Source organism: Crocodylus siamensis, chromosome 1, assembly GCF_052110815.1.
Source record: "Crocodylus siamensis isolate JL-2025a chromosome 1, ASM5211081v1, whole genome shotgun sequence".
In the NCBI taxonomy this organism is placed as follows: domain Eukaryota; kingdom Metazoa; phylum Chordata; order Crocodylia; family Crocodylidae; genus Crocodylus; species Crocodylus siamensis.
Window position 1 is genome coordinate 10,986,257 of NC_143395.1, and position 25,567 is coordinate 11,011,823.

Below are 25,567 nucleotides of genomic sequence, written 5' to 3' on the forward strand. Positions count from 1 at the left end.
GATAGCAGGTTTCTAAACCTTGGCCTAACTCGGTCTGTGAGAGCTTTTGCAAGTCTCTTACCTGTTCTGTGCCTTATTTCTACAACTGTAAAATGGAACAAAAAAGGGGCAACAAGAATAAATGGGTATGGATGGGCTTCCATATGAGGGGACACTAAATGGGCTATCTCTTTTTTCAGCTTAGAAAAGAGACACTTGTGGAGGAGGGGGGAAAACAACATGACAGAGGTTTGCAAAATATGAAATGGTGCAGGGAAAGTAAGTTGGGATGTATTATTCACTGCCTCTCAATGCTAAAACTAGAATGAAACTATTGCATATCAGGTTTAAAACTAACAAAAAGCACGTTCTTTTCCACACAGTGAGTAATTAACTTGTGGGACTCATTGCCACAAGATGCTGCGGAAGCTGGGAGCTTAACCTACTTCAAAAGGGGATTGGATCAATTCTTGGAGAAAAGGTCCTTTAGTAGATATTGAACATGGTAGATCGGGTACCGCCTCTGAATTGGAACTTCCTCAACCTCGAAGTACTAAAGGCTGCGATGGGAGAGAAGCAGGGGGTGGGCATGTCCTATCCACCCTCCCCTTCAGCATCCATTCTCTGCCACTGTGCAAGACAGGATACTGGGCTTGATAGACCTATGGTCTGACTTGGTAAATGACATTTCTTATATTCTTATGATCCTATGAAATAATACTTTCCTACATCAGACCAACATTGATGTTCCCTTCTCCTATTTAATAAAATGCATGAACATGAAATTACTATTTCATGCAAAACACACAAGCCACATTGAGAGCAGAACCAGGGCTCCTCTCTCCCAGGAAAGAGGGTTCAGCCATTAGCCCAGTAGACACAGGCTCGAGTTCAATGCTCTTTTCTGCCACAAACCTCCTGAGTGACCTTACATGGCCACATCTAGATGCATGCATAAATAACATGTAGACATCTTTCAGTGAAACAGAATTTGGGCCTTATTCTTCCTGTACATCAATAAAGTGGGAGTGCTGCAAGCATAAATACATTAAAGATGGTAAGATGCTCACAAACTCTGGTATTTGAGGGAGCCATTAGTGGTTAAGATACCCCAAAACACAGGAAGTCTATTTTTCTTTCTCAGCAGAGTTTTGAAATATCTTAACAACTGCTAATGTTTTTCCAGACTTCCACCAGATAGAGGATGTAATACTGCAGATCACCTAGCATTTTTTCTTGGTTTAAGTTAAGTTGCCAGCCCCAAATTTCACTCCCACCTTGACTAGGGATGCTCATATTCAGTCCATTCTGACCAAACTGCTGGTCAGTAGCTCAGATCCTAATCCCAGCCTGTCCTAAAATGCCTAACAGTGATGCAGTCTCAGATTTCACGTTGACATGGCCTACAGAGCTCTAAAAATTGGTGACTATCTGGTTCAGTGGGTAACTACAGCTGAATCACAGAATTTACCCATCATGACTCATAATGTCACCTGCAGACAAGGCTCATTGGGTAAATGTAGTATCTTTTATTAGACCAACTAAATAGTTGGAAAAATTCTTCTTTGCAAACTTTTGGGCACAAACACCCTTCTTCAGGCTTGGGGAGAGTGGCAGTGTGCTGTGTACTCTCCTGGGTGGAATAGAAGCCTGAATTCCAACAGATAACACTTCTGAAGCGGTTAAGCAGGTGTGCCCCAATTTAGGGAGGATAGTAGACTCCCTATTCCTTCAAAACAAGTGTTTATCAATTAATACACTGGAGATTTACATTACAAAAAGAGTCACTGACAAACTGGCTTCTTTGGTTAATAATCAAGAGAAACAAGTCAGAAAATTCACACCAACCATCATAACTTGTTTGAGCTCCCCAACTGGATGCACTTAAGTTAAACTTATTCCTAAACAATAAAACAACACTAGACATACTGAGTGCCTTTCAGCTAAAGAGCTCAAAACATCAATGAGACTGTAATATCACACCCATGAGATACCATAATAAACTCAGTGATGGGTAAACCAAAGATCACTGATTAAAAATCTCTTCTCTTCTCTCTCTCTCAAATTGTGACAGAGCTCCTGATTGCCCCATTTCTAGTTTTGTTCTTTAAAATGGACAGGACACCACAGTTCTTGAAACAGTAGTGAATATGAAACATTTCACACATACCACATGGCAGGGAAGATTTATGGTTGCCTGAAGAATCCTACAGCTGAAATTTCTCACATGTGTCTGTTCAACACATTGGCCATAACACTGTGTTTACATAGTTTTGCTCCTCACTGAGACCGTTGACAATGTTCAGTTAAAGGTGCGGTGGGATTTGATCCATCATCCCAATAAGCACACCTCCTGGCGTGCCACATGTGCATGGCAGGCAGCAGAACTGTGGGCCTGAGGATCAGACACCAATCATATCCTATTGCCAGTGCGCATGACCCAAAGATTTCATAGATTTCATAGACATTTGGGCTGGAAGAGACCCCAGAGGATCATCGAGTCCAGCCCCCCGCCCCAGAGGCAGGAAGTCAGTAGGGATCATAGGATCCCAGCAAGATAAGCATCCAAATGTGTCTTGAAGGCGTTTAAAGTGGGTGCTTGAACCACCTCCGGCGGCAGTCTATTCCAAGCCTTGGGGGCTCGGGCAGTAAAGAAATTCTTCCTTATGTCCAGCCTGAAATGGTCGCGGCGGAGTTTGTGACCATTTGATCTTGTCATCCCTTGGGGCGCTCTGATGAACAGACATTCCCCCAGATCCTGGTCACCCCTGATAAATTTACAGGTGGCCACCAGATCTCCCCTGAGCCTGCACTTTTCCAGGCTGAAGACCCCCATGGCGCTCAGCCTGTCATCGTAAGGTCTGTTTTCCTGACCTCTGGACTCAGGGGTGATCTGATGGCCACCTATAAGTTTATCAGGGGTGACAACCAGGATCTGGAGGAACGTTTGTTCACCAGAGCGCCTCAAGGGATGATGAGGTCAAACAGTCATAAATTACTGCAAGACCATTCATTTCAGGCAGGACATAAGGAAGAATTTCTTTACTGTCCGAGCCCCCAAGGTCTGGAACAGTCTGCCAGCGGAGGTGGTTCAAGCACCTACATTGAACACCTTCAAGAGCAAATTGGATGCTTATCTTGCTGGGATCCTATGACCCCAGCTGACTTCCTGCCCTTAGGGTGGGGGGCTGGACTCGATGATCTTCTGAGGTCCCTTCCAGCCCAAATGTCTATGAAATGGGATACCAGATTGAAGGCTTTTTTAAAGTCAAGATATATAACATCAATCTCTTCCCCCTTGTCCAGGTGATAGGTCACCTGGTGATAAAAGGAAATGAAATTGGTCAAGCAAGACCTACCCACAACAAACCTGACATGAGGACCTGGGCAAATATAGGCCCGTCAGTCTAACCTCTATCCTTGGGAAACTCTTCAAGAAGATCCTCAAGGAGCACATCTGTGATGGGCCAGCTTCAGCGATGATGCTCAAGGGCAACCAGCATGGTTTCATTAGGGGCAGGTCATGTCAGACCAACCTGATTGGCTTTTATGATCAGGTCACAAAGACAATGGATGCAGGTGTTGCCGTGGATGTAGTCTTTTTAGACTTCAGCAAGGCCTTTGACACCGTCTCCCACCCCATCCTCATTAAAAAACTAGGCAACTGTGGCATTGATGCCTACACAGTCAGATGGATTGCAGATTGGCTCAAGGGTCGTACTCAGAGGGTGGTGGTGGATGGGTCATATTCGACCTGGGGGGAAGTGGGCAGCGGAGTCCCCCAGGGCTCAGTCTTGGGGCCTGCGCGGTTCAATTTCTTCATCAGTGATTTGGATGACGGGGTGAAATGCAACCTGTTTAAATTTGCTGATGATACCAAAATTTGGGGTGAGGTGAGCATGCTAGTAGGGAGGGAAAGACTGCAACAAGACCTGGATAGGTTACAGGAGTGGGCTGACATCAACAAGATGCGTTTCAATACTGACAAGTGCAGGGTGCTGCACTTAGGCAGTAGAAACCAGCAGCACACTTATAGAATGGGAAACTCCCTTCTTGAGAGCACGGAGGCAGAAAGGGATCTTGGAGTCATTACTGATTCCAAGATGAACATGGGCCAACAATGTGAGGTCTCGGTTGGCAGGGCTAACCGCACCTTGTCGTGCATCCACAGGTGCATCTCAAGTAGAGCCAGGGAGGTGATCCTCCCCCTCTATGCGATGCTGGTCAGCCCACAGCTGGAGTACCGTGTCCAGTTCTGTGCGCCCCATTTCAGGAGGGATGTGGACAACATTGAAAGGGTCCAGAGGAGGCCACCCACATGATCTGGGGACTACAAGGCAGACCCTACATTGAAAGACTGCGGGACCTAAACCTGTTCAGCCTTCACAAGAGAAGGCTGAGGGGGCACCTGGTGACTGTCTATAAACTCACTGTGGGGACCAGAAGGGTTTAGGGGAGACGCTGTTTCCCCAGTGCCCCCTGGTATGACAAGGAACAATGGACACAAGTTATTAGAGAGTAGATTTAGATTAGACATCCGCAAGAACTACTTCACGGTTAGGGTGGCTAGGAGCTGGAACCTACCCTGGGGATCTTTAAGAAGAGGCTTGATGCCTACCTGGCTGGACTCATTTGAGTCCAGTCTTTTTCTTCCGCCCAGGCGGGGGGTCGGGCTTGAAGATCTACAAGGTCCCTTCCGACCCTACTTCTATGATTCTGTGATTCTATGAAACCCGTGCTGGCTATCCCTCAGGATATTGCCTTCAGCTAGTCTGTTAAGGATGGCCTCTTTGATAATCTTTTCCAAGACCTTCCCCAGGATAGAGGTCAGGCTGATGGGCCTGTAGTTTGTAGACCATGATTATGATCCCAGGCTCTCCCTGCACCAGCAGGTAGCAAGCTGTGTGTCTAGTGCTTCCATGGCTCGGCATGCCAGCCAGCTGACCAGTGCTCCCAGCCTTGAGAGCACTGGAGCCCTTCAAGACTCTGATGCACCCTGAGGTCGGGAGCACCAATCAGCTGACTGGCACTCTGGGGTCTTGACGGTGTAGCTGGTCCAGCCACAAAGTTATTACACATGTAGCTTTGTGGCTTATTCCCCATTTTATGACACCATTAATTGCATGAATATGTGCCTGGCTTACTACTTAAGATGTGATTAACCAATTTGCCAGGGGCCTTAGGATCAGATCTGAAAAGCTATGAAAACACGCAAACTCCCACTGAAATCAGTAGTTGATCAGGAACTTGAATAGGAGGTTGTATCTAAATATCTTTTTTCAACTGGCCTTTATTGAAGCCAGTGAATTAAGGGTTAGACTGACAAGTGGAGGATAAATGCCTCTTGCCAGAAGGGAACACTGAAAGAGAAGCAAAATCTTAACACAGTTTGTCAAATAGTTTGGAAAATATAGCAAAGGCAAATAGCAGATATTTCTCTTCACTTTCACTGCTGTAGAGCAGGGGTGTCAAAAGCATATAGATATAGGCCAGATCCAGCCCACAGAGCTGTGTCATCTGGCCCATGGGGCTCTTGGAGGGGCTGGGAATTTAGTGCGGTGAATAGTGGTGGCATTAACCTCTGGGCCAACACAGAGGTTCAGGTCCCCAAGGGGTTAATGCTACTGCTGCAGGTCCAGTTCCAGCCTACAAGGATACCCGCAGTTCAGATCCACTCCAGTAGGCCAAACGAGTTTGACACCTCTGCTGTAGACCATGACACAAATGATTACAATGGGGTGGATGTGGAAGAGAAAGAGAGACTACGTCAAAGCTAGCAGTTGAAAGTCTGAAATAAATTGTTTCTTTTTCCACTCTTTATGATAAACCTTTATAAAGAAGTCATCAGGAAGATTTTAAAGAACTTTTTTCCTCCCTTTTACTTCAGAACAATAGGAGGAACAATTCCTGTCTGGTTTTGCTGGAGGACTTGTTCAAGAACATTCAGCATGGATTCACCAAGGGCAAGTCATGCCTGACCAACCTAACTGTCTTTTATGATGAGATGGCTGGCTCTGTGGATGCAGGGAGAGCAGTCAATGTGGTGTACCTTGACTTTCGCAAGGGTTTTGATCTTCCACATCATTCTTGCAAGAAAACTAAGAAAGTATGGGTTGGGTGAATGGGCTGTAAGGTGGATAGAAAAGCTGGGTTGTTGGGCTCAGAGGGAAGTAATCAATCGCTTGATGTCTAGTTGGCACCCAGTATCAAGTGGAGTGCCCCAGCAGTAGTTCCTGGGGTCAGTTTTCTTCAGTATCTTCATCAATGATCTGAAAGATGGGATGGAGGAGTTTGTGGATGTTGCTAAGCTGTTGGAGTAGTAGATATGCAGGAGGAGAGGGCTAAAATTCAGAGAGATCTAAATGAATTGGAGGACTGGACCAAAAGAAATCTCCTGAGATTTAATAAGGACAAGTGCAGAGTCCTTCATTTAGGATGGAAGAATCCCATGCACTGCTACAGATTGGGGACTGACTGGCTAAACAGCAGCTCTGCAGAAAAGGACCTGGCACTTACTGTAAACAAGAAGCTGAACACACCAGCAGTGTGTGTGCTTTTGTTGCAAGGAAGGCTAACAGCACATTGCACTGCATTAGTAGGAGTGTTGCCAGCAAATTGAGGGAAGTGATTTTTGCCCTCTATTTGGCACCAGTGAGACCATATCTGGTGTCCTGTGTCCAGTTTTTGGCCCCCCACTACAGAAAGGATGTGGACAAACTGCAGAGAGTCCCAGCGGAGGGCAACAAAAATGGTTAAAGGACTGGGGGACATGACTTACGAGCAGAGGGTGAGGGACCTGGACTTATTTATTTAGTCTGGAGAAGAGAAGACTGAAGGGGAAATTCACTAACAGCCTTCAACTACCTGAAGGGAGTTTGAAAGAGGATGGAGTTAGATTGTTCTCAGTGGTGGCTGATGACAAAAAAAGGAGCAATAGTGCTAAGTTGCAGCAAGGGAAGTTTAGGTTAGATATTAGGAAAAAACTCTCTCATGAGGAGGGTAGTAAAGTACTGGAATGGGTTATCCAGAGAGGTTGTTGAGTCTCCATCCTGAGAGATTTTTAAGACCCAGCTAGACAAAACCTTGGCTGGGATAATATAGTTAGGGCTGGTCCTGCTTTGAGCAAGGAGTTGGACTAGATGTGACCTCCTGAGGTCCCTTCCAACCCCCATTTTCTACGATTCTAAGTAGAGTTATTAGATTCAAGGAAACTCTCAATCTTTGACTGATACAGAGAAGACGCTGACCATTTAACAGTGCACTCTTTCCTCCCAGCCATTCACAGACCTAGATATTTAAGGAGGTATAAACTAGGGGTGTCAGGGATACAAGCCTATGGGCTAAATGCAGCCAGTGGAAGCTGCAGGGGGTAGAGGGGCATATGGTCAGGGAGAGGAAGGGCCTGCGACAGGATTCAGGGCCCTGGGCCCTGCTGGTAATGGCCACTGGTGGCAGAAGGATGAGCAAGAGCTGTGCTGATCCCTTCCCACTTGACTTGTGGCCACTTGGCTTTGCCACTGCTGGATTTTGGCCACCATTGCTTGGCCCAACTACCCCCAGATATCTGCTGGCCAACCCCTGCTAGCCCTGGTAACATGGCCCAGGGGGAACCCAATGGTCCACACCCAGCCCAGGGTGACTGACACTTCTCGTGTAAACAAACACAAAACAGAATACAAGAGAGTTTTCAGATGCTCCAGGATAAAAAAAAATTCTTCTCTTTTCAATCAGGTTGCTTCTGTGATGCTTACCCTGTCTTTCAGGAGGGAAAAAATGGGTTAGAAAAGACCTTAATTCCTAACTGCAGAAAAAGCAAAAAGAGGAAAAGTGCTTAAAAATGACTTTCAGACCTTTTTCAATATCCTATGAAAGAATATCAATGTCTTTTTTCCCCCCTCTGCATTTCACCTATAAATAGAAACCACTGCTCCCCTGGCAACCACTAGAAATCCATAATCAACTCTTAAATAAAAGTTTTTTACTGCTTCTTGCAGCTAACTTGTGAACTGGAAGGGAAGTCTGTAGCTAATCAGATAGACTAGCAGTGACAAAATAGTCATGTCTGTCTGTACAAAGAGACGGAAATATGTATGATGCAAAGAGAACTCCCACAATGCTCCATTTTTCCACCAGAAGTTACTGATTCTTTATCTAGAAATGCAATATTAGGCCACAAAAAGGCTCCCTCCTCCTTTCAGAAAGAGTAATTTTAAATAAAACTCAAACACCCAAATTCCAAGCAAGCCCAGGTGAAACTCACGGTATGCCGTTGCAGAATCTCTCTCCTTCTGGTCTGAGCTGAGAAACATGGTGAGGGCGCAATACGGTACTTCGAATAACTATGCAAAGAAAGAATACCTCTTAGGAAATCATTTCAGGGTAGAGTACTTTGTTCCTTTGGCACCCAGGAAAAAAATGTTCCTTGGCCTAATTAGCACTGTTACTTAGAGGTACTAACTAGCATTAATATTAAGAGGGACCACTTAGCTTGCCCGCAGTGCCACACAAATCTTGTCCCCCCCAATCTTGTGCTTTAACAAGACCTGTCTTTGTCCCTTTACATGATCCTGTGGGACAGAATATATCTGGGAGGGAAATACTTTCCCTTGTTCATGCAAAGTGTCCTTGTTACATGTGGCAAGTGTTCAGCCTATGTAAAACCCTTTGTATGACAAGCCCTGCATCTCAGAGTAGAGCTGGGGCAAGAGGACGGAGAAAATATATCAGAACCAAATGTATGTTCAACAAAAAGATGCTTTCAAGTTCAGTCATTAATAGCATGGAATAAGGGCAGTGATCTTTTCCTGCAAGAGAAAAGGAATAAAATTTTAAAATAAAATAAAATTTCTCTTTACTTAAAAGCATGGAGGGTTGCTTTCTGAAACCTGCATCAAAAAGGGTGATGCAGAAAAGAACCTGAGCAAATATTCCATCCTAAATCAGAGCCACAGCAAGTCTTTAAATGCCAAATCAATCAGCATAAAGTACAAAGGCCTAAGTCACTAAGGAGTCTGAGTATTCTCAATAGCCTGGAGCCGCCTGTCTCCAAGTTAGGACTCCATGTGCTGTACTCAGCCAAGTAGGGGTGGTCAGGCTGATGTTCAGCTAGTGTGCTCCATCGCTCTTCTTCCTGCTTTTTTAAAACTGTAGATCAGTTTTTAACTGAGATTTATGCGCAAACACACACTCCCAACCCTGCTGCCGATTCTCGTCTCGTAACCCGACTCTGATTTTGTGCACCAGCCTTTCACAGCTCAAGAACCTCTGCATACTCCTGCATGTGCAACAGGAAGCAGTACTGGGGCTCTTCTGAAACAGCAATGTCCACGGGTTGCTTTAAGGGAAGGTGCTTGTGGGATGCTGTACTTCGGATAACCTTACAGTTACGCACTCCCAGAGCACTTACTTTAATTGGTTAAGCCTATAGACAAAGTCTGGCCTAGGGAGTTGCATAGGACCTACCTCACTTCCCCTGAGGACTCAGGATTGCAGGACTCTTCACTTTTTCTTCTAAACTACTGTGTAATACTGCTGTGTGCCGCTGCACAGAAAAGGTTACTGATAAACAATCACATTAAAGTGACTTAATAAGGGGCGTGGACTTACTGTGGAACAGCTGGCATGGTAAGTACTCAGGCGCCTGAATTTACCTTATGGCAGGCACGTCAAATTTATGGCTCCAGCCCATGGAGCTACGCCATGCAGCCTGCTGGGCTATTGGAGACTGGGGGCATGGCTAGTGGTGGGCAGGGCAGGGCCTACAGCAAAACCTGTGGCCCTGGTGGACATGGGCCTCGGTGCCAGATGAGAGAACAAGACTGCAAGACAGCCCTTGGTTCCCCTGTGGCCGCCTGGCATGCTGCCACTCGTGTGCCTTTGCCAGAGCAAGCAGTTGCCTGGCCTGTAGCTGCCTGCCCCACTGCTACTGCAGTGACTACCACAGCCACAGTGGCCACCATGGTGACCACTGCAGTGACTGTGGCCACAGACACATGCTCTGGGCCAGATCCAGCCCACAAGGAGTCCAGATCTGGCGTGGGGTCCCAGGTGAGACCGTCTCTGCCTTACAAGTGAAAGCTAAACCAGAGCAGTTTAGCTCTGAATGAAGCTTAATTTCTCTTCCCACAATATAATTACAAACACACTCAGATCAGCTGGTCCGTATTATGTATCTGCCCCCTATTATCTCCTTTAATTTGGTCATTTAGCCATAACAAAGTACCATCTTTCGCTTCCATCATAGCTACAACTTAGCAATGGGTGATATGGATACTGTCTATATATACAAGGTACAAACTGTCAGAAAAGTGCTTTGGGACTCACTGAGATGAAAAGTGTTATACAGAGATTATAACATGCCTAATGTACCTCCCACCTCATTCACTATGCATGTAACCTAGGCATCTAATTTGGGTTTGTGAATGATAACCCTGGAGCTGGGTCCCTTTGTGGATCTGAGACTAAGCATTTTAAGAGCGTAACTCCCATATTCAAAAGTGATTTAGGCACTTCATCTCACTGGACTCAATACACAATATCAAGGCAAAAAACCCTCAAACCCAAAAAGGAAGAAAATCGAGCAAGTTATCGTTAAGAACACCACACATTGTGAGCTACTTACTGTGTTTAATGCTTGGAAAAGGCTATAGAAAATCAGGTACCAAATAACTCTTCCTGCTACGAAAGGAGGCAAGTACCACATGAAGAAATAGGACACAATTGTGAAGGGTGTACACCCAAGCATCCTAAAACAAAAAAGTGGTATGTGCATATCAAGCTTGTTGTAAAACATCTCCACAGGCCAATGGAAACAGAAATTAATGTTTGCAGCCCATGCTCAATGCAATTTATTTTTGTGTATTCTTCCAAAATACTTTACAAGGCTGGAGACAATAACATGATTTTACATATATTAGAATTTAGCGTATGAATGCAAATTTTACACAGTTCAGTGAAAAACTATTAATAAATGTTTCCCCAAAATAGAGTCACATAACGTGGTTAAAAGAAAACAATGGCTAGTTATATCAATGATCTATTTGTCATGAATACAGAAAAAAAGCATTAATCTAGTAATACCAATTATATTTTATGATCACGGTATAACCACAAGATCTAGCATACTTCCTTGAGACTGAGCTCTTACTGAAAGGAGAACTCAGACCTACTCTCATTTCATAGCATGCTTCAGCAGTTGCCATACAGGCCTCCCTATTACCGGCAGTTCCTCCCACTTAAACACCTTCACTTCTCCTGTCAGCTTAGCTCTTTCCAAGCCCTATTTGCACTGAAGATACATTAATGCAGCATTGACTGACATATTTTCACTTGTGTGGAGATGGCATAAAGGGTATGGGGCAGCCAAGGGTCAAGTAGTAGAGCTCCCAGGAGTCTGTATTCAGTATGGCATTTATCTACTCTTACGATATGCTCCACTGGGGTCAAACTTTCACTCAGTTAAAATTAATAGGAAAATTTCTAACAATGGCAACAGCAAAAGGAATCAGCCTCTGATGAGTAAGGGTAGTTAAAAAGGTACATGGTAACTTGGATTCAAAGCATAGCCACTAAACAGCGATTCAGCTAAGCTGGTATAATGCTAAAACACACTATTCAGATTTCATTGCATGGAAGTGGTGATGAGAGAAAATTTGTTCCTGACAGCATGACCTGCAGCAACACCATAGTTCTCCTGTATTCTTGCAAAGCAGACATAAAATAATGTAATTAGATGACCAAGGGTGCAATAAAAATCCTAACAAATAAAAGAGAAAACAGATTAATCCCTTCACAACAGGACTGTTCTCACGAGTTTCCCCTATTGACGTTAGGGGTCAGCTGATATTTTGCAATAGTGAACTGAAAAACTGGAATACAAAAGAATAACAGGGATAAATAGTTTAGTAAAACAATGGCTCTTCCAAACTGCTCTACAGGATGAAAATAAACACGGGGAGTTGAATGTGTAAACCAGCAAGGAAAGCAGCAGGTTCTGGTGCTCTCTGCTGTTCCCTCAGCCTCTCCTCACAAGTCATGTGCCCCAGCCCCCAAACCATTTTTGCTGACCTCCACTGGACTCTCTCAAATTTGTCCGCATCCTTTCTGTAGTGGGGGGGGCCAAAACTGAGCAATACTGCAGATGTGGCCTCACCAATGCAAAATAGATAGGAATAATCACTTCCCTTGACCTGCTGGCAGTGCTCCTACCAATGCAGCCCAGTATGTCATTAGCCTTCTTGGCAACAAGGGCACACTGCATGCTCATATTTAGCTTTTTGTCCACTGAAACCCCCAGGTCTTTTTCTGCAGAGCTGCTGCCCAGCCAGTCAGCCCTCAGCCTGTACCGGTGTATGGGATTGTTCTGTCCTAAGTGCAGGACTTTGCACTTGTCCTTGTTGAACCTCATGAGATTTCTTTTGGCCCAATTTGTCTAGGTCACTCTGAATCTTAGCTCTACCCTCCAGTATATCTACTACTTGCTGAGGGTGCACTCCATCCCATTTTCCAGATCACTGATGAACATATTGAACAAAACCAGCCCCAGGACTGACCCCTGGGGCACTCCACTTGATACTGGCTGCCAACTAGACTTCAAGCAATTGATTACTACACTCTGACCCTGATGGTCCAGCCAGTTTTGTATCTACCTTAAAGTCCATTCATCCAGCCCATAAGTCCCAGCTTGCCTGCAAGAATGTTGTGGGAGACCATATGCAAAACCCTTGGTAAAATCAAAGTATACCACATCCACTGGTCTCCCCAGATCAGCAAGTTCAGTCATGTCATCATAGAAGGCAATCAGGTTGGTCAAGTATGACTTGTCCTTGGTGAATCCATGGTGACTGTCCCTAATCACCTTCTCCTCTAAATGCTTAGAAATGGATTCCTTGAGGATCTGCTCCATGATTTTTCCAGCAACCAAGGTGAAGCTGACAGGTCTGTAGTTCCCTGGACCCTCCTTTTTGCCTTTCTTAAATATGGGTAACATAGGCAATGCATGGGGGGGGGCAAGAGGGGCAAGTGCCCCCCCTGAAATTTGCCACTGCTGAAGCTGTCAGTGGCTGCACCCACCCCACCACCACTCGCCACTTGCACCTGCCTTCTTCCCCTCGCTGCTGATGCAGCCAGTGGTGTCTGCAGGCACTCCCCGCTTGCCACTCCACTTCCCCCTTGCTGCTGACACTACTGGCAGCTATAGGCAGTCTCTGCTTGCCACCACCTATCCCGGCGGCTGTGGGTGGTCTCCACTCGCTGCCACGGTGCTCCCCCCCTCCAGTCTTGGGAGGCACCAGTTGGGCACCAGATGGGCACTATAGTTGCCCTTTTCCAATCATCCAGGACCTCTCCTGATTGCCATAAATTTTCAAAGGTGATGGCCAGTGGCTCTGCAAACACATCAGTCAGCTCCCTCAGGTGCATCCCATCTGCCCCTACAGACTTGTATATATCCAGCTTTTCTAAATAGTCCCTAACCTGTTCTTTCACCACTGTTGGCTGCTCACCTCCTCCCCAACCTGTGCTGCCAGGTGCAGTAGTCTGGGAGCTGACCTTGCTTGTGAAGACTGAGGTGAAAAAGGCATCGAGCACTTCAGCCTTTTCTGAATCCTCTGGCACTAGGTTTGCCTCCCCCCAATCGGTAAGGGACCCACACTTTCCCTGATCTTCCTCTTGCTACTGACATACTTGTAGAAACCCTTCATGTTACCCTTCACATCCCTTGTTAGCTGTAACTCCAACCACATTTTGGCCTTCCTGACTTCACCCCTGCACGCCCAAGCGATACTCCTATACTCTTCCCTAGTTGTTTGTCCAAATTTCCACTTCTTATAACAAGGGTTGTCAGCCGGGGGGTACACATACCTCCGGGGGTATGTGGACCAGTCCTCAGGGGTACATGCGGGTGGGCAGGCACGCTTCCCAGGAACAGGGCTGAGGCAAGGTGCCCCTCTGCGGGCCACCCCCTCTCCCCCTTGGCATCCAGCCCCGCACCATCCCCCTCGGGCATCTGGCCACACAACACTCCCACCCCTGCTCAGCATCTGGCTGCTGGGGATAGTTAGAATAAAAAAGGTTGAAAACCCCTGTCATATAAGCTTCCTTTTTGGGATTTAGTTTATTGGAGAGTTCCCTGCTAAGCCAAGCTGGTCTTGTTCCATACTTGCCCATCTTCCTGCACATCTGGATGGTTTGTTCCTGTACTCTCAGTAAGGTTTCCTTCAAGTACAGCCAACTCCCCTGGACTCCTCTCCCCATCAGACTGGCCTCCCAGGGGATCCTGCCCAGCAGTTCCCTGAGCAAGTCAAAGTCTGCTTTTCTGAAGTCCAGGGTCCTTATTCTGCTGCTCTCCATCCTTCCTTTCCAAGGTCCTGAACTCAATCATCTCATGCTCACTGCTGCCCAAGTTGCCATCCATTACTACATCCTCCACCAACTCTTCCATTTGTGAGCAGAGGTCAAGCAGAGCACAGCCTCTAGTTGGCTGCTCCAGCACTTGCACCAGGACATTGTCCCCAAGACTCTCTAAAAACTTCCTGGATTGCCTGCGCACTGCTGTATTGCCCTCCCGACAAATGTCAGGTTGATTGAAGTCCCCCATGAGAACCAGGGCCTGTGATCTGGAAATTTCCTTTAGCTGTCTGAAGAAAGCCTCATCCAACACTTCCTCCTAGTCTGGTGGTCTATAGCAGACCCCCAGCACAACATCACCCTTATTGCCCTCCCCTCTGACCTACCCCAGAGACTCTCAACAGACCCATCTCCAGCTTCATACTGGAGCTCTGAGCAATCATATGGCTCTTTAACATAAAACGCAACTCCTCCTTCTCTTCTCCCCTGCTTGTCCTTCCTGAACAGTTTGTACCCATCCATGACAGCGCTCCTGGGATCGATCACCCCAGCATGGGGAGGTGCAGGGAGCCGGTAAGAGGGGTGACTGCAGCCTGAATACCCACACTGCTCCCTGCCCTAGAAAGATTTCTAGTCGTGGAAATTCTCAGCAATGTCCGTGCTCAAAATAAATACCTATTCATACTCGTACTTGATAGCTGGAGAAGCAAACCAGCATGTGACCAAAAGCATCCTAAATCCACACACCTTTTCCATAAGTTTGAGCACTTTTCAGTTTTGTTTAGCAACCGCTGTAAGAAAAAGAGGACTCAAAAGTTTGCTCACAGTAGACTGAGGCAACTTTAAAAAATAACTGTCTTTTTTTTCTTTCTTTGATTTTTCTTCCCTGTTCTTCCCTTTCCCCTTAACTTCAATGGGAATATGCATGTGGTGAAAATTAGACATGTGTTTAAGTGCTTGCTAAATCACATGGAAAGCTCCTTTGAGGAAACTAATGTGTTTTGTTTCATGTTAGTGTCTCTTCTGCCACAATCTACTCGGTCCTTATTGCTACATTAAATAGCTTCTTAAACTTATTTTTGAAGCTTTTCTTCCTCCACATAATACACCTGACTAATGGGATTGGAGTTAAGTGTGCATAATTATCTGGTTCGCTTTTAAAACCGAAATGCCTGAAGTAATTTCAAAACATAAATATTAATCAATCAGCAAAGCATTGTTTTAAGCCAATCAGACATTGATTGCGTCTTTAATTGGTATAATGGTGTGTAGCTAACTTACACTAGCTGAGGACCTGGCCTGTAAATTATAGGATGAGTGCCCTCCATGTTAAAACAGCCACTTAAAAACACAAAAGTCTTACAGAAAAAGAGCAGTTTAAAAGACATTTGTCAAGGCCTGATAAGTGCCATTTCTCTAGGAAGTGCAAGTTGTGCACTAGCTGGTTTGTATGCAAAGAGCTGATAAGTCTATGTAATGCTAGGCTGCGAGTCATTTTCCCACTAATCTTTGTCCTAACACGCAATATTTTCAGGGTGTGACAGAACTGAAAAATAAGTGAAAATAAAATGACAATACAGCTCACAATTTTGTATAAAAATGTACCCCACCTTGCCATGCTTTCCTTCTAGTTTATCCTTCTCACACAACAAATTTAGCATCCAGGAAAAGTCCTATATTAAACAGCACTGTCTTCTCAGCTTTATTATGGATCAGTTATAAGTGCACCACAAGAAAGATTTTGGAGACCAAAGGTCATCTGCAGACCATAGTAAGACAACTAGATCTGATAAAGGGCTTTATTTTCCATGACAATCACACTCCTGCCCTTTCTGGCAAGAAGTTTGCCAGGCAGTTCCAGCTGCAAGGTTGGTTTGGAAATGTATCCAAGAAACTAAATGGCGCTACCAATGGTAATAGTCTGGCTGTAGTTTCTTTCAGTCTATGAGACTGAAGCTATGACAGAGGTGAAGGGGTCCTTTTCCCATATACCAGCTGGTCAACAATAGCAAAAACACACAAACGGCAGAATATTCCCAAGTCTAACCTTCCCATGATTGAGAATCGTTGTTGGAGGCATCCCAAGAGCAGCTTAGTCAACGTATTTGTGGGTTTGGAAGCTGTGAGAAGGAGCAGACAGGTAATGCATGCTGGAAAATATCCCAGCCAGGGCAGACTGCCACCACGGTGTAGAAATATCCTTTGCATTCCTCTACCATGCATCATCTCTCTCCGGTTCATGCTCCTCACCTGTCAATCTCCTCCCTTTGCTGACAAGGTCTATCCCTATGTTCAGTGCCCTGTAGTAACACCTCTGTCTTCTTCATGCCACATCGTCAGTGTAGGGGCAACTGATACTTTCTTCTCTTTGTTATGGCTAGAGTCAGTGAAAGCCAAAGTCGAATGAGGCATGCTATCTTTCTCAGGGCTCCATCACTGCCAAGACAGAGTGGGACAAGAGCCACAGGGCATGTTGGTGATGCAATTAAATCACATTCACAGTTCAACAGGCAGTGTGAGGAAGGGGAATGAGAGGCTGTACATAATGACAATGCTGGGAATGCAAAACCCTTCCAGCCATTGGTTGTTTTTTTTTCTCCTGTTAACTGAATATTTTTAACTAAAGGGGCTGAAGCCAGAGACTGAAGGAAAAGATACAAAGAAGAAAACACTGAGGTGATGTATGCTGTACTGGGCTGAGTGCAAGTGGTCAGTGGGTCACACTCCTGGAGGGAGATCCTGCACTGCCCACAATAAGACTAGAAAAGGGTGAGAAGCGTGGGTTAGTCATCAGAGTAGCACGACACACACACCGCTGAATCAGCCAGGTGAGTTCAAGGCAGGCCTATGTTTGGAGCTGGGACCCAGTAAAATGGACATCATGCCAGAGGGCTCCAAACAGGTCTCTCGCCAATGGCTAGTCTTGCAAAAATGCAGAGGCATTTGAGTCAGAAGTAGACAATATGTCCCTTTCAAAGGAGAACTTAACCAAGACTTAAACCTAAGGAGTCTGTACATTTTTGGAAGTTTAATTTGACCTCCACCCTGAATGCAACAGAGTTTTCATGCTGAGGTTCCAGTTTTGGCCTATTACCAAATTACCAATCCTATGGTTTCTTTGGGGAAATAGCAACAGACAGAAAACCCCATGCTGAAGTTTATGGACACTCAGCTTAAAACATGAATTCAAAAGGAGTGCTCTTTTCCCCAGTACACTCATTCTACTTATACTATAATAGTTTTATTTAGGAAACAGAAAAGCAAGGAAAAACAGAAAGTTAACTCAATTGTACCATTCTAAGATTAAAACAAGAAATCTTTAGAAAAACAAAATCTGCTTACCAAGGCATGAGTTGGCCAATTTTTGTCTTTTTACTTTTGCTAATAAAAAAGCCAGCCACGGGATCAGTAATTGCACCCCCGACCTTGCCAATGAACAGCACCAGAGAGACATGAAACGGAGTAATCTGAAAATACAGGCACAATGCTCTAAACAAGGGCTATTGTTCAGCAGTACAATGAAACAGCATAAAGCAACATTCCAGAATGAATCTCAGTGCTTTATTTAAAGACTAATGATGGTTCACTTACAAAACAGGTTGCCTACTATTATAAGTGAGCGAATAAATTGCTCTCCATTGACCATATCCAGATACTGAGAAAGACCAACAAGAAAGGGTTTGCATGAGGAGGAAACATGTGGAGAGAGAGGCTATAGATGAATTTAGTGCTGGGGAAGAGTGCCAGACAGGCAGCCCTGAAGACTGAAGCCCTTTAGTAAGGGAACCAAGAAAAACCAGGTTGCTTTCTTCATAAGCTGCCCCGACATAGCCCCATTTTAAAGCTCTAGCATGACCTAGACCAGGTAAGAGTACTGCTCATATTCCAGATCCACTCAGCCCTGACTCTCTCAACTGACATTACCAAGGAGGATTTCAATGGATGCTATTTGTAAATGTGGCTACAGTGGAGTAGACCTATTTCCATACAGAACTGACCTGTGACTAACAGGGGTGTGCGAAACGGGCCCTATTCAATTCGGATTCAGATTCAGCCTGAATTGGGGACAGTGATTTGATTCGTTGATTCAGATCTCTGTCCCCGATTCAATTCGGCTGAGTCCGAATCTGAGGATTCAATGCCAATTTGGAGAACCAGCGATTCGGACGTAGACATAGCTTTAAATGCTTTTCCTACATATCTCAAGATACCAGCACGGCTTGTGAATGCTACGATGGTGGGGCAGATGGAGCATCCCACAGGAGCACAGGGGGCCTCCCATGTGCTTGGTGGTGAACCCAAAAGTATTTCCAGTTCACTTCTGGGTCCACCAGGGAGCACACTGGGCCCCCCCCCCCCGTCGCACCTCCCCAGCTCAGTGATCGGCCACAGGGGCACTCCAGGTGAACCCCAGACCCAGGAGGCACCAGTCACCAAGCCAAGGAGGTTCGGGGGAGTGCTCCCTGTGTGTCCCCCAGTGGACTCAGATGTGGACCAGAAGTGCTTCTGCTCCATTTCTGGGTCTGCTGCCAAGCAAGCTGGGGGGCCCCCCTTGCTCCTGTGGCACGCTCCATACACCCCAGCATCGCAGCAATCACAAACTGCCTGCTACCTTGAGGTATGTAGAAAAAACATTTAAAGTTTTGTCTGTGTCCGAATCGCCAACTCTTTCCAAATTGATTTGGAGGGTTCCAATTCGATTTGGAGAGATTAATGATTTGATTTGATTCGGATTCAGAGATTCGGCCACTGAATCGGGCCAAATCTCTGCCGAATTGAATCAGGGACCGAAGCCTTGCACAGCCCTAGTGACTAATGCAATGAATAACTGCAGTTAAGGTGACAAGTAAATGATGTGTGTTCTAACTCTTAAAAACAGTAGGTGCCAAGGAAATAAGAGAGCACATTTAAAGTTTCCACACATTAAAATAATAATCAAAGGGGAAAACCTAACACAAACGTAACAAGCAAGCATTTTTAAGACTAACTTAACAAGCACACATTGTGGTTCACTATGCGCAATGGTGTAATTTCTACAAATTATCCACAGAGCGAAGGAACTCACAAGACACTGGCTGGGAAAAGGCAGGGCCTGGGTCTGTTGGAATGACACAGGCCTGGCCTTGGCCCTTTACTAGGGGACTAAGAGGAGACACTGCAAAATGCCTATCACCTGTTTTCCCCAAAACTACATCTTTGTGACAAACAACCTTTGCAGCTGGAAAAATCTATGGGATCATTCAGTTGCTGTTATAAAAGAAGGGAAGTTAAAAAACAGAGTGAGGGTTGTGTATCTTTTTTGTCTTTCTGATAAAGACAGAGAAGGGTGGGGGGGAGTACAGCAGAGAGCAGGGGGAAGGGAGGAAGGATGGCAGGTATGGAATGAGAAAAAGCGAAAAGAACTGGGGAGGGAGGATGAGAGGGTGGAGAGGAAAAAGCTTAAGCAAACCAGTTCAGGGGAGGGAACATCTGTTTACAAGTGTAGGTAAAAGAGGCAACATCAGTGTCCCTCGGCTCTGCTCCAACTATTGCTGCAGCTGCTTTGCTGATTCGCAGCTTCTTTCTCCAAGGAACATGGTGAGGGGAATGAGGGCACCACACAAATCCCAGTGATGGGGAGGAAAGAGTCCTCTCTGCATGTGTATGTAGTCTAAAGGGACTAATGACCCATGAATTACTAGCAGCAGGAGGTGTTACTGAAGCCAAGCAGAAGAGGTAACTCAGCCCTGTGCAATTCCCATGACACAGAGTCAGCAACAAATTTCAGGAGAAAATTTTTCTTTGATTTTGGTATTTATAAAAATACTGGGAGAAGGCTTATTTGCCTCCATCTAGTCTGGGAATCTCCCCCAGTCTTAGGCCGGGCATTGCATGCTCCCTGAGCTTTTACCATTACTCAGGAGGGAAGCAGGAGGTGAGTGCAATCAAACCTGCCTCCAGCTCCCCCTCTAAGAATTTCTCTTATTCACTACTACTTCCCCTATGTTCCCCATCACTCAGAGCACCAACTTTGTCCCTGCCTTCTTCTCTTCTTTCGTCCAGATTTTGCCACTGCGTTTCCCACAAAACATTTGGGATCTGGCTGTCTTTTCCAGGCTCATGCAACAGCATTGCAAATCCTGCTGTTATATCACAAGCCTTGTGATATCTGGTGTTCTTCTGAAAGCCCTAACTGCTGGGATGGGCCAAGTACCTGGAAAAACTCATCCTTCGGTTTAATCACAAAGACACATTTCTGTCACCTCTACTCATCCAGTCACACTACAGTAAACCTTATTGTCCACCTAAGCTCGAGGGGCTTTTGAAGAGTATGACTACTCCCAACTTGCATTGATTTATTAGGTCTGGCTCTGCATTTAGGAAGCTGGAAGCAGGTAGGAAGGATGCTTCATAATGATAGCTGGACTTCCTCTGCAGATTAGTATTCTAGTTGGACCAAACAAAACCAAGATGAAAGCACGGCAATTATTGGTCTTAATTTCAAGACACTTAATTACCCATTGGGCCAGACATAAATTAACAGAAGCTCCAGAAATATTGCTTTTAATCTTAAAGCTGTCCCAGACTGTCAACTCTTTAAGGCAGGGCCTATGTGGAGCCATATGTGTTTACAGTGCCTATAACTTTTTTAATGTTTTTGTAAACATAGAAAACCAATGATAGTAATTTACTGTCAAAATAAGAGGAATAAAGGAACTATATCTAGGGCAGCCTCCTCAACCTCAAAGGTGCTGAGCAATTAAAAACTATAGTAAAAAATATCATGTAAAAGGCACGTTAAATTAATTTCTGTTCCCTATATACAGGGAAATTAAGTAGGTGACGATATCCCAGTCAAACAGTCTGCAATTAGAAAGTGCTTCCCGTGATACTTACGTGTGCTATATCTAACAGGTAGATCTGCAGGAAGAAAGCAGTGGCACTCCCTGCAACTTGATTTGGAGCACCCCCAATCGCATAGCATAATTTACTGCAAACCGAGAGTTTGTCTTCCTGTTTGGGCTGAAACAGAACGAGAGCACAAAACACCACTTAAGAGCAAATACTACATATGATGGTAAAAAGCTGAAAATCTTAATGACTGAACCTGTATAAAAACATAGGAAGTCAGACAGTAGCGGGAGTGGATGCTTTCATGGGAGACCATATAGACAGGGTGTATCTAGCATGAGCCATCCTCTGGCATACCTCCCCTGGCACCTACCATACTCTTTTAGAGATGCCAGAGGACACGTCCCTGTCTGTTCTGCGTAATTCCTATTAATGGATCCATCATCCATGAATTTCCCTAGTTACTTTTTGAACCCAAACAAAAAAAAAGGCACCACTACCCATGCCGGAGAATGCAGCTGAGCTTCTGTACGCTGCTTCAAGTAACCTAGTTAAATCATGTGGCCTTTTTTCAATGCTCAGTCTAGAGTCTCAGAACTTGAGTCCAGCTATGTCTACTTCCTACAGGCTCATTTTGAGAATACTTTTTTGAAAGGGTGTCAGCAGGCTCTATCTACAGCATACATTTGTCTGGAGGATTCAAATGCAAGGGAACAGCTTCCTGAACAACGCTACAAACAAGTGATAAGAAGGAAAGGCATGCATCCTGTTGTATTGACACAGCCTATTGCGGAGCTGCAGAGTCCTGGATAACTTGAGATATAAGAGAAACCAAAGGCACCCTATAATGTGTAATTCAGACTGCAAAATGCTGCATAACTCCTTGGCTTCTGTCCTTTCAGAGCATAGTAATTAATACCAATATATATTTTTAACTTATCCCTCTTGGGCAATACAGAAAAAAGAATGACTGGGGACAGATTCAGAAAATATGCATGTAATTCCTTCATTTGGCTACAGAAGTATCATGTGACCTGGGTCAAGTCACTTTGCTCTGCCTTAGATTTCCCATCAGCAAAAAATGGGCAAAAAGGGTACAGTTTTCTGCAGCACCTAAGCGACTTCAGAAACTCTTTCCACAATGAATCCTGCTCCTTTGTACTGTTTTATGTGAAAAGGTATAAACAGGTGTGCTTTAGTCTCATGACAGTTCTCGTTTTTTAATTTGTGTCTGGATAGGTAAAGAGCAAGACCATTCAGTAAGTTCATTCTTCAGTGATGTTTCTTTGCTGTGGACAATAGTTTTGTGTGTGGACTATATATTAGTGGTGTTTCATTTTAATCATGGAAAAGTGTGGATTTTGGGCTACTTATTTAAGCCCAAAAATTGGGGATTTTTTTTAATCAGAGAAAACCAGGATCCCTGCTTATAAAGGATCTCAAAGGTGTAGGTTTTGCAGGACAGCCAGAAATCTGGAATTTTTACTTGTTAATTTTTTGGGATGCTACTCCTGTCCCATTTTCCCAACAGCATTATGATCATGCTACTTAGTAGTGGTTATTGGACTGAGCAGTTGGAAATGTTTCCTCCAGTATTGGTCGATTCCAAGGAGGGTATTGATAGGGAAGAGATCATTCTAGAGATATGAAGTTCAATGCTCTCCTCCTATATCACCCACTTCTTCCACTGAAGGAGACAAAATACTGGGCTAGATAGACAATGGGTGTGAGCACTTACGCTCTTACGTTATCTCCAATGTTGTCCATCTATGGAGAAGCTTCCTGCAAACATGCCGCAAGACAGCTATATTATCCTCCCCTAAACTCACAAAACACCTGGTAACACATTGGCAGTGGCGCTATGAGCACTTGTTTCATTTTGATTACCCTCAAAGTTACCTTTTGCCTCAGCCCTGTTTGTCACACTTACCTGCTGTCTCTTGTCTTAAACTTGTGGATTTTAAGCTATTTTGTTCAGGGACCAAATTTTTGTTTTATGGTTATATGAAGCTTAAGAGAGTGGGCCTCTAGTATTCTAGGCCAGTGTTTCTCAACCTGTGGGTTGAGAGCCAAACGTAGGTCACTAGGATATATAAAAGGGTCGCGAACAAACTTTAAAAATAGATCAAGAAAATGGATTCTCCTTTAAAGGAGAAAAATGTGGGAAACCAAACCATGGCTTTTCCCTTGCAGGCTGGCAGAGTTTCAGATGCCCCACATCCCATCCCCCCCATACACTGGGGAAGCCGGGGCCCGGGGGGGGGCAGTGGGTCAGGAGTGCCGGACACTGGGTCAGCACTGGCCATCCATGTTTACAAATGGGTCCTGGTACAAAAAAGGTTGAGAACCACTGTTCTAGGCTGCACTACAACAGCTGTAATTTTATTAGCCTGTGCAATTATCTTAGTGCTCTTCATGTTCAAATCCAAAAGGAACAGGTGCAGTAAAAGTCTGGTCACCATGTAAATACAAAGTTTGACAGCAAGATGATTATCAGAATAGCTTAGCTACATACCTCCTGTTGCTAACTGCGCTACACTCATTGGTTTTTCTCTTAACTTCAGCATTTTAAATTTCATAGTACTTCTGCGAGAGACACTTATTTTACCCCACAAGGCTATAACTTCTGTGGGCTGCATCCAAACAGATTTCTCACTGTTCTTGTCATGCTGCATATAGGACGTATACCGCAACAGAATTCCAAGGCTAGGTTCTGTCCCCACTATTTCCTCCTCATTAAGTCTACACAAAATGTGTGAATGCACATTAGCCTAATTTAATGCACCTCACAGGTGTGCAGCTATATGTGTGCGCCCTTAATATGCATTAAAAATGGTGATTTTGGTGCAATTTGTTAAAGTGTATTAACACATGTGTAAGCGCAACCCAGCATGGCCAGCCACCAGGGGCACATGGCAGGTCTGCAGGGACTTGGCACTTACCTTAATGCCACTAACTTTAGTGCCAATTCTCTGCATGTGTAGACACCTGCCAAAAACCACTTAATGCGCATTAAATTTAGTCATGCTTAAATGCAAGTGTAGATCATTTAGCCTCCTCTGACACCAGGAAATTACTTAACATGACTAAGGGGAGCAGAATTTATATTCCAGATCTGCCTCAGTCTGTTACAAAGGTAGGGAAGCACATAATGCTGTCAGGTGTGCCCTCATTCCTCTTTTCTTTACTCACTTTCCTCCCCTATTTATCAATGCCTCCAAGTTGTTGCTTCTTGTCTCTGAACTTGGGGCTTATCTTCACTGCAAGAGGCAGCTCAAGTTAACATACTCAGGTAAGTCCACTAGCTCACTGCAAAACCCAAGGCAAAGAACAGTTTGATCAGCTGCATAGTGACACATCGCCAGCTGATCAGCTTTTTGCAACTCCAACTATTGCCTCTTCGCTGCCTTGCCAGCTTGAGCATCAGCAGCATTTGGAGTACAATGCTCTTCTGGGCTAACTAATGAGCTTAGAGAATCACTTAACATCAATAGTTTTGTGTGTGGACAAGAGTTGGATTAGGAGAAAAATTCAACATTTAAATAACTGCATTGCTGGCTCAGAGACAAACTCTTACTGGCTGTGAAATTATATACATACCCTAGTTAGTATGTAATGTATCATAATACACACCATATTAAAGTATACGGATATATTAATATTGCTATTATTTTATAATATATATGCCTTTATATATTACTAGTCACTACTATGATTGCTATATCGCTAATGTGATTAGAGAGTTTTTAACCCTGTTTTTTAATATAGAGTATTTAGCCATTCAGTAAGTTCATTCTTCAGTGATGTTTCTTTGCTGTGGAAAAGCAGTTTCATTTGGGGAGTTTTTTAAAGCTATGGATGGAAAAAGTCATTTCCATCTCCAGCCATTTCTACAAATTGGTTTAGAAACAGGGTTAAGGGACAGACAGCTCCAGTTTAAGTATTTAAGCTTCAAAAGGAACAAGTTTGTTACTGTACTACTTTGAAAGCTTGAAACCTTACACAAATTACCACCATCATTTTTTGGTGCAAAGCTCATTCTTAACAAATGTGCACTCCTGTTTCTTAAACAGAAGGGTGAGTTAAAGGGATTTTTACGTAGGTAATGCCTGTGTGTGTGTGTATTTTGGTGTGTGTACAGACACACACACACACATATATACAGTTAGTTAGATGCACAGCATTTTTAAAAGTATTTGCTACTGAATTAACATAATAAAAGTGACTGGAGGAAGACACTCCATGGATGTGGAAGACAGGTGTACATGTAGGTGTACATCATTCCTTCCAAGCTCTTCTTTATCAGTCGAGTCTAGAAATGAACCAGGAGTAACTAAAGACAAGCCTGAAGGGCTAGTGGAACCTGGAGCAGGGCGATGAAGTGCCTGACTAGCTGAGAAACAATACAAAC

The 25,567-nt window shown here is 44.6% G+C and overlaps 1 protein-coding gene across 1 annotated transcript in view; it reads right to left on the reverse strand.

Annotated features, from left to right (window-relative positions):
- MFSD2B (MFSD2 lysolipid transporter B, sphingolipid) overlaps positions 1-22,923 on the reverse strand; it is a 42,314-nt gene extending 19,391 nt beyond the window's left edge. The window contains exons 1-5 of the mRNA XM_090031746.1: positions 22,903-22,923; positions 21,202-21,327; positions 17,668-17,792; positions 10,601-10,724; positions 8,240-8,318 (exon numbers count right to left, since the gene is read on the reverse strand). Of these exons, the coding sequence (XP_089887872.1) occupies positions 8,240-8,318; positions 10,601-10,724; positions 17,668-17,792; positions 21,202-21,327; positions 22,903-22,923 (475 nt within the window). The remainder of the gene's footprint in view (positions 1-8,239; positions 8,319-10,600; positions 10,725-17,667; positions 17,793-21,201; positions 21,328-22,902) is intronic.
- Between the last annotated feature and the right edge of the window lie 2,644 nt (positions 22,924-25,567).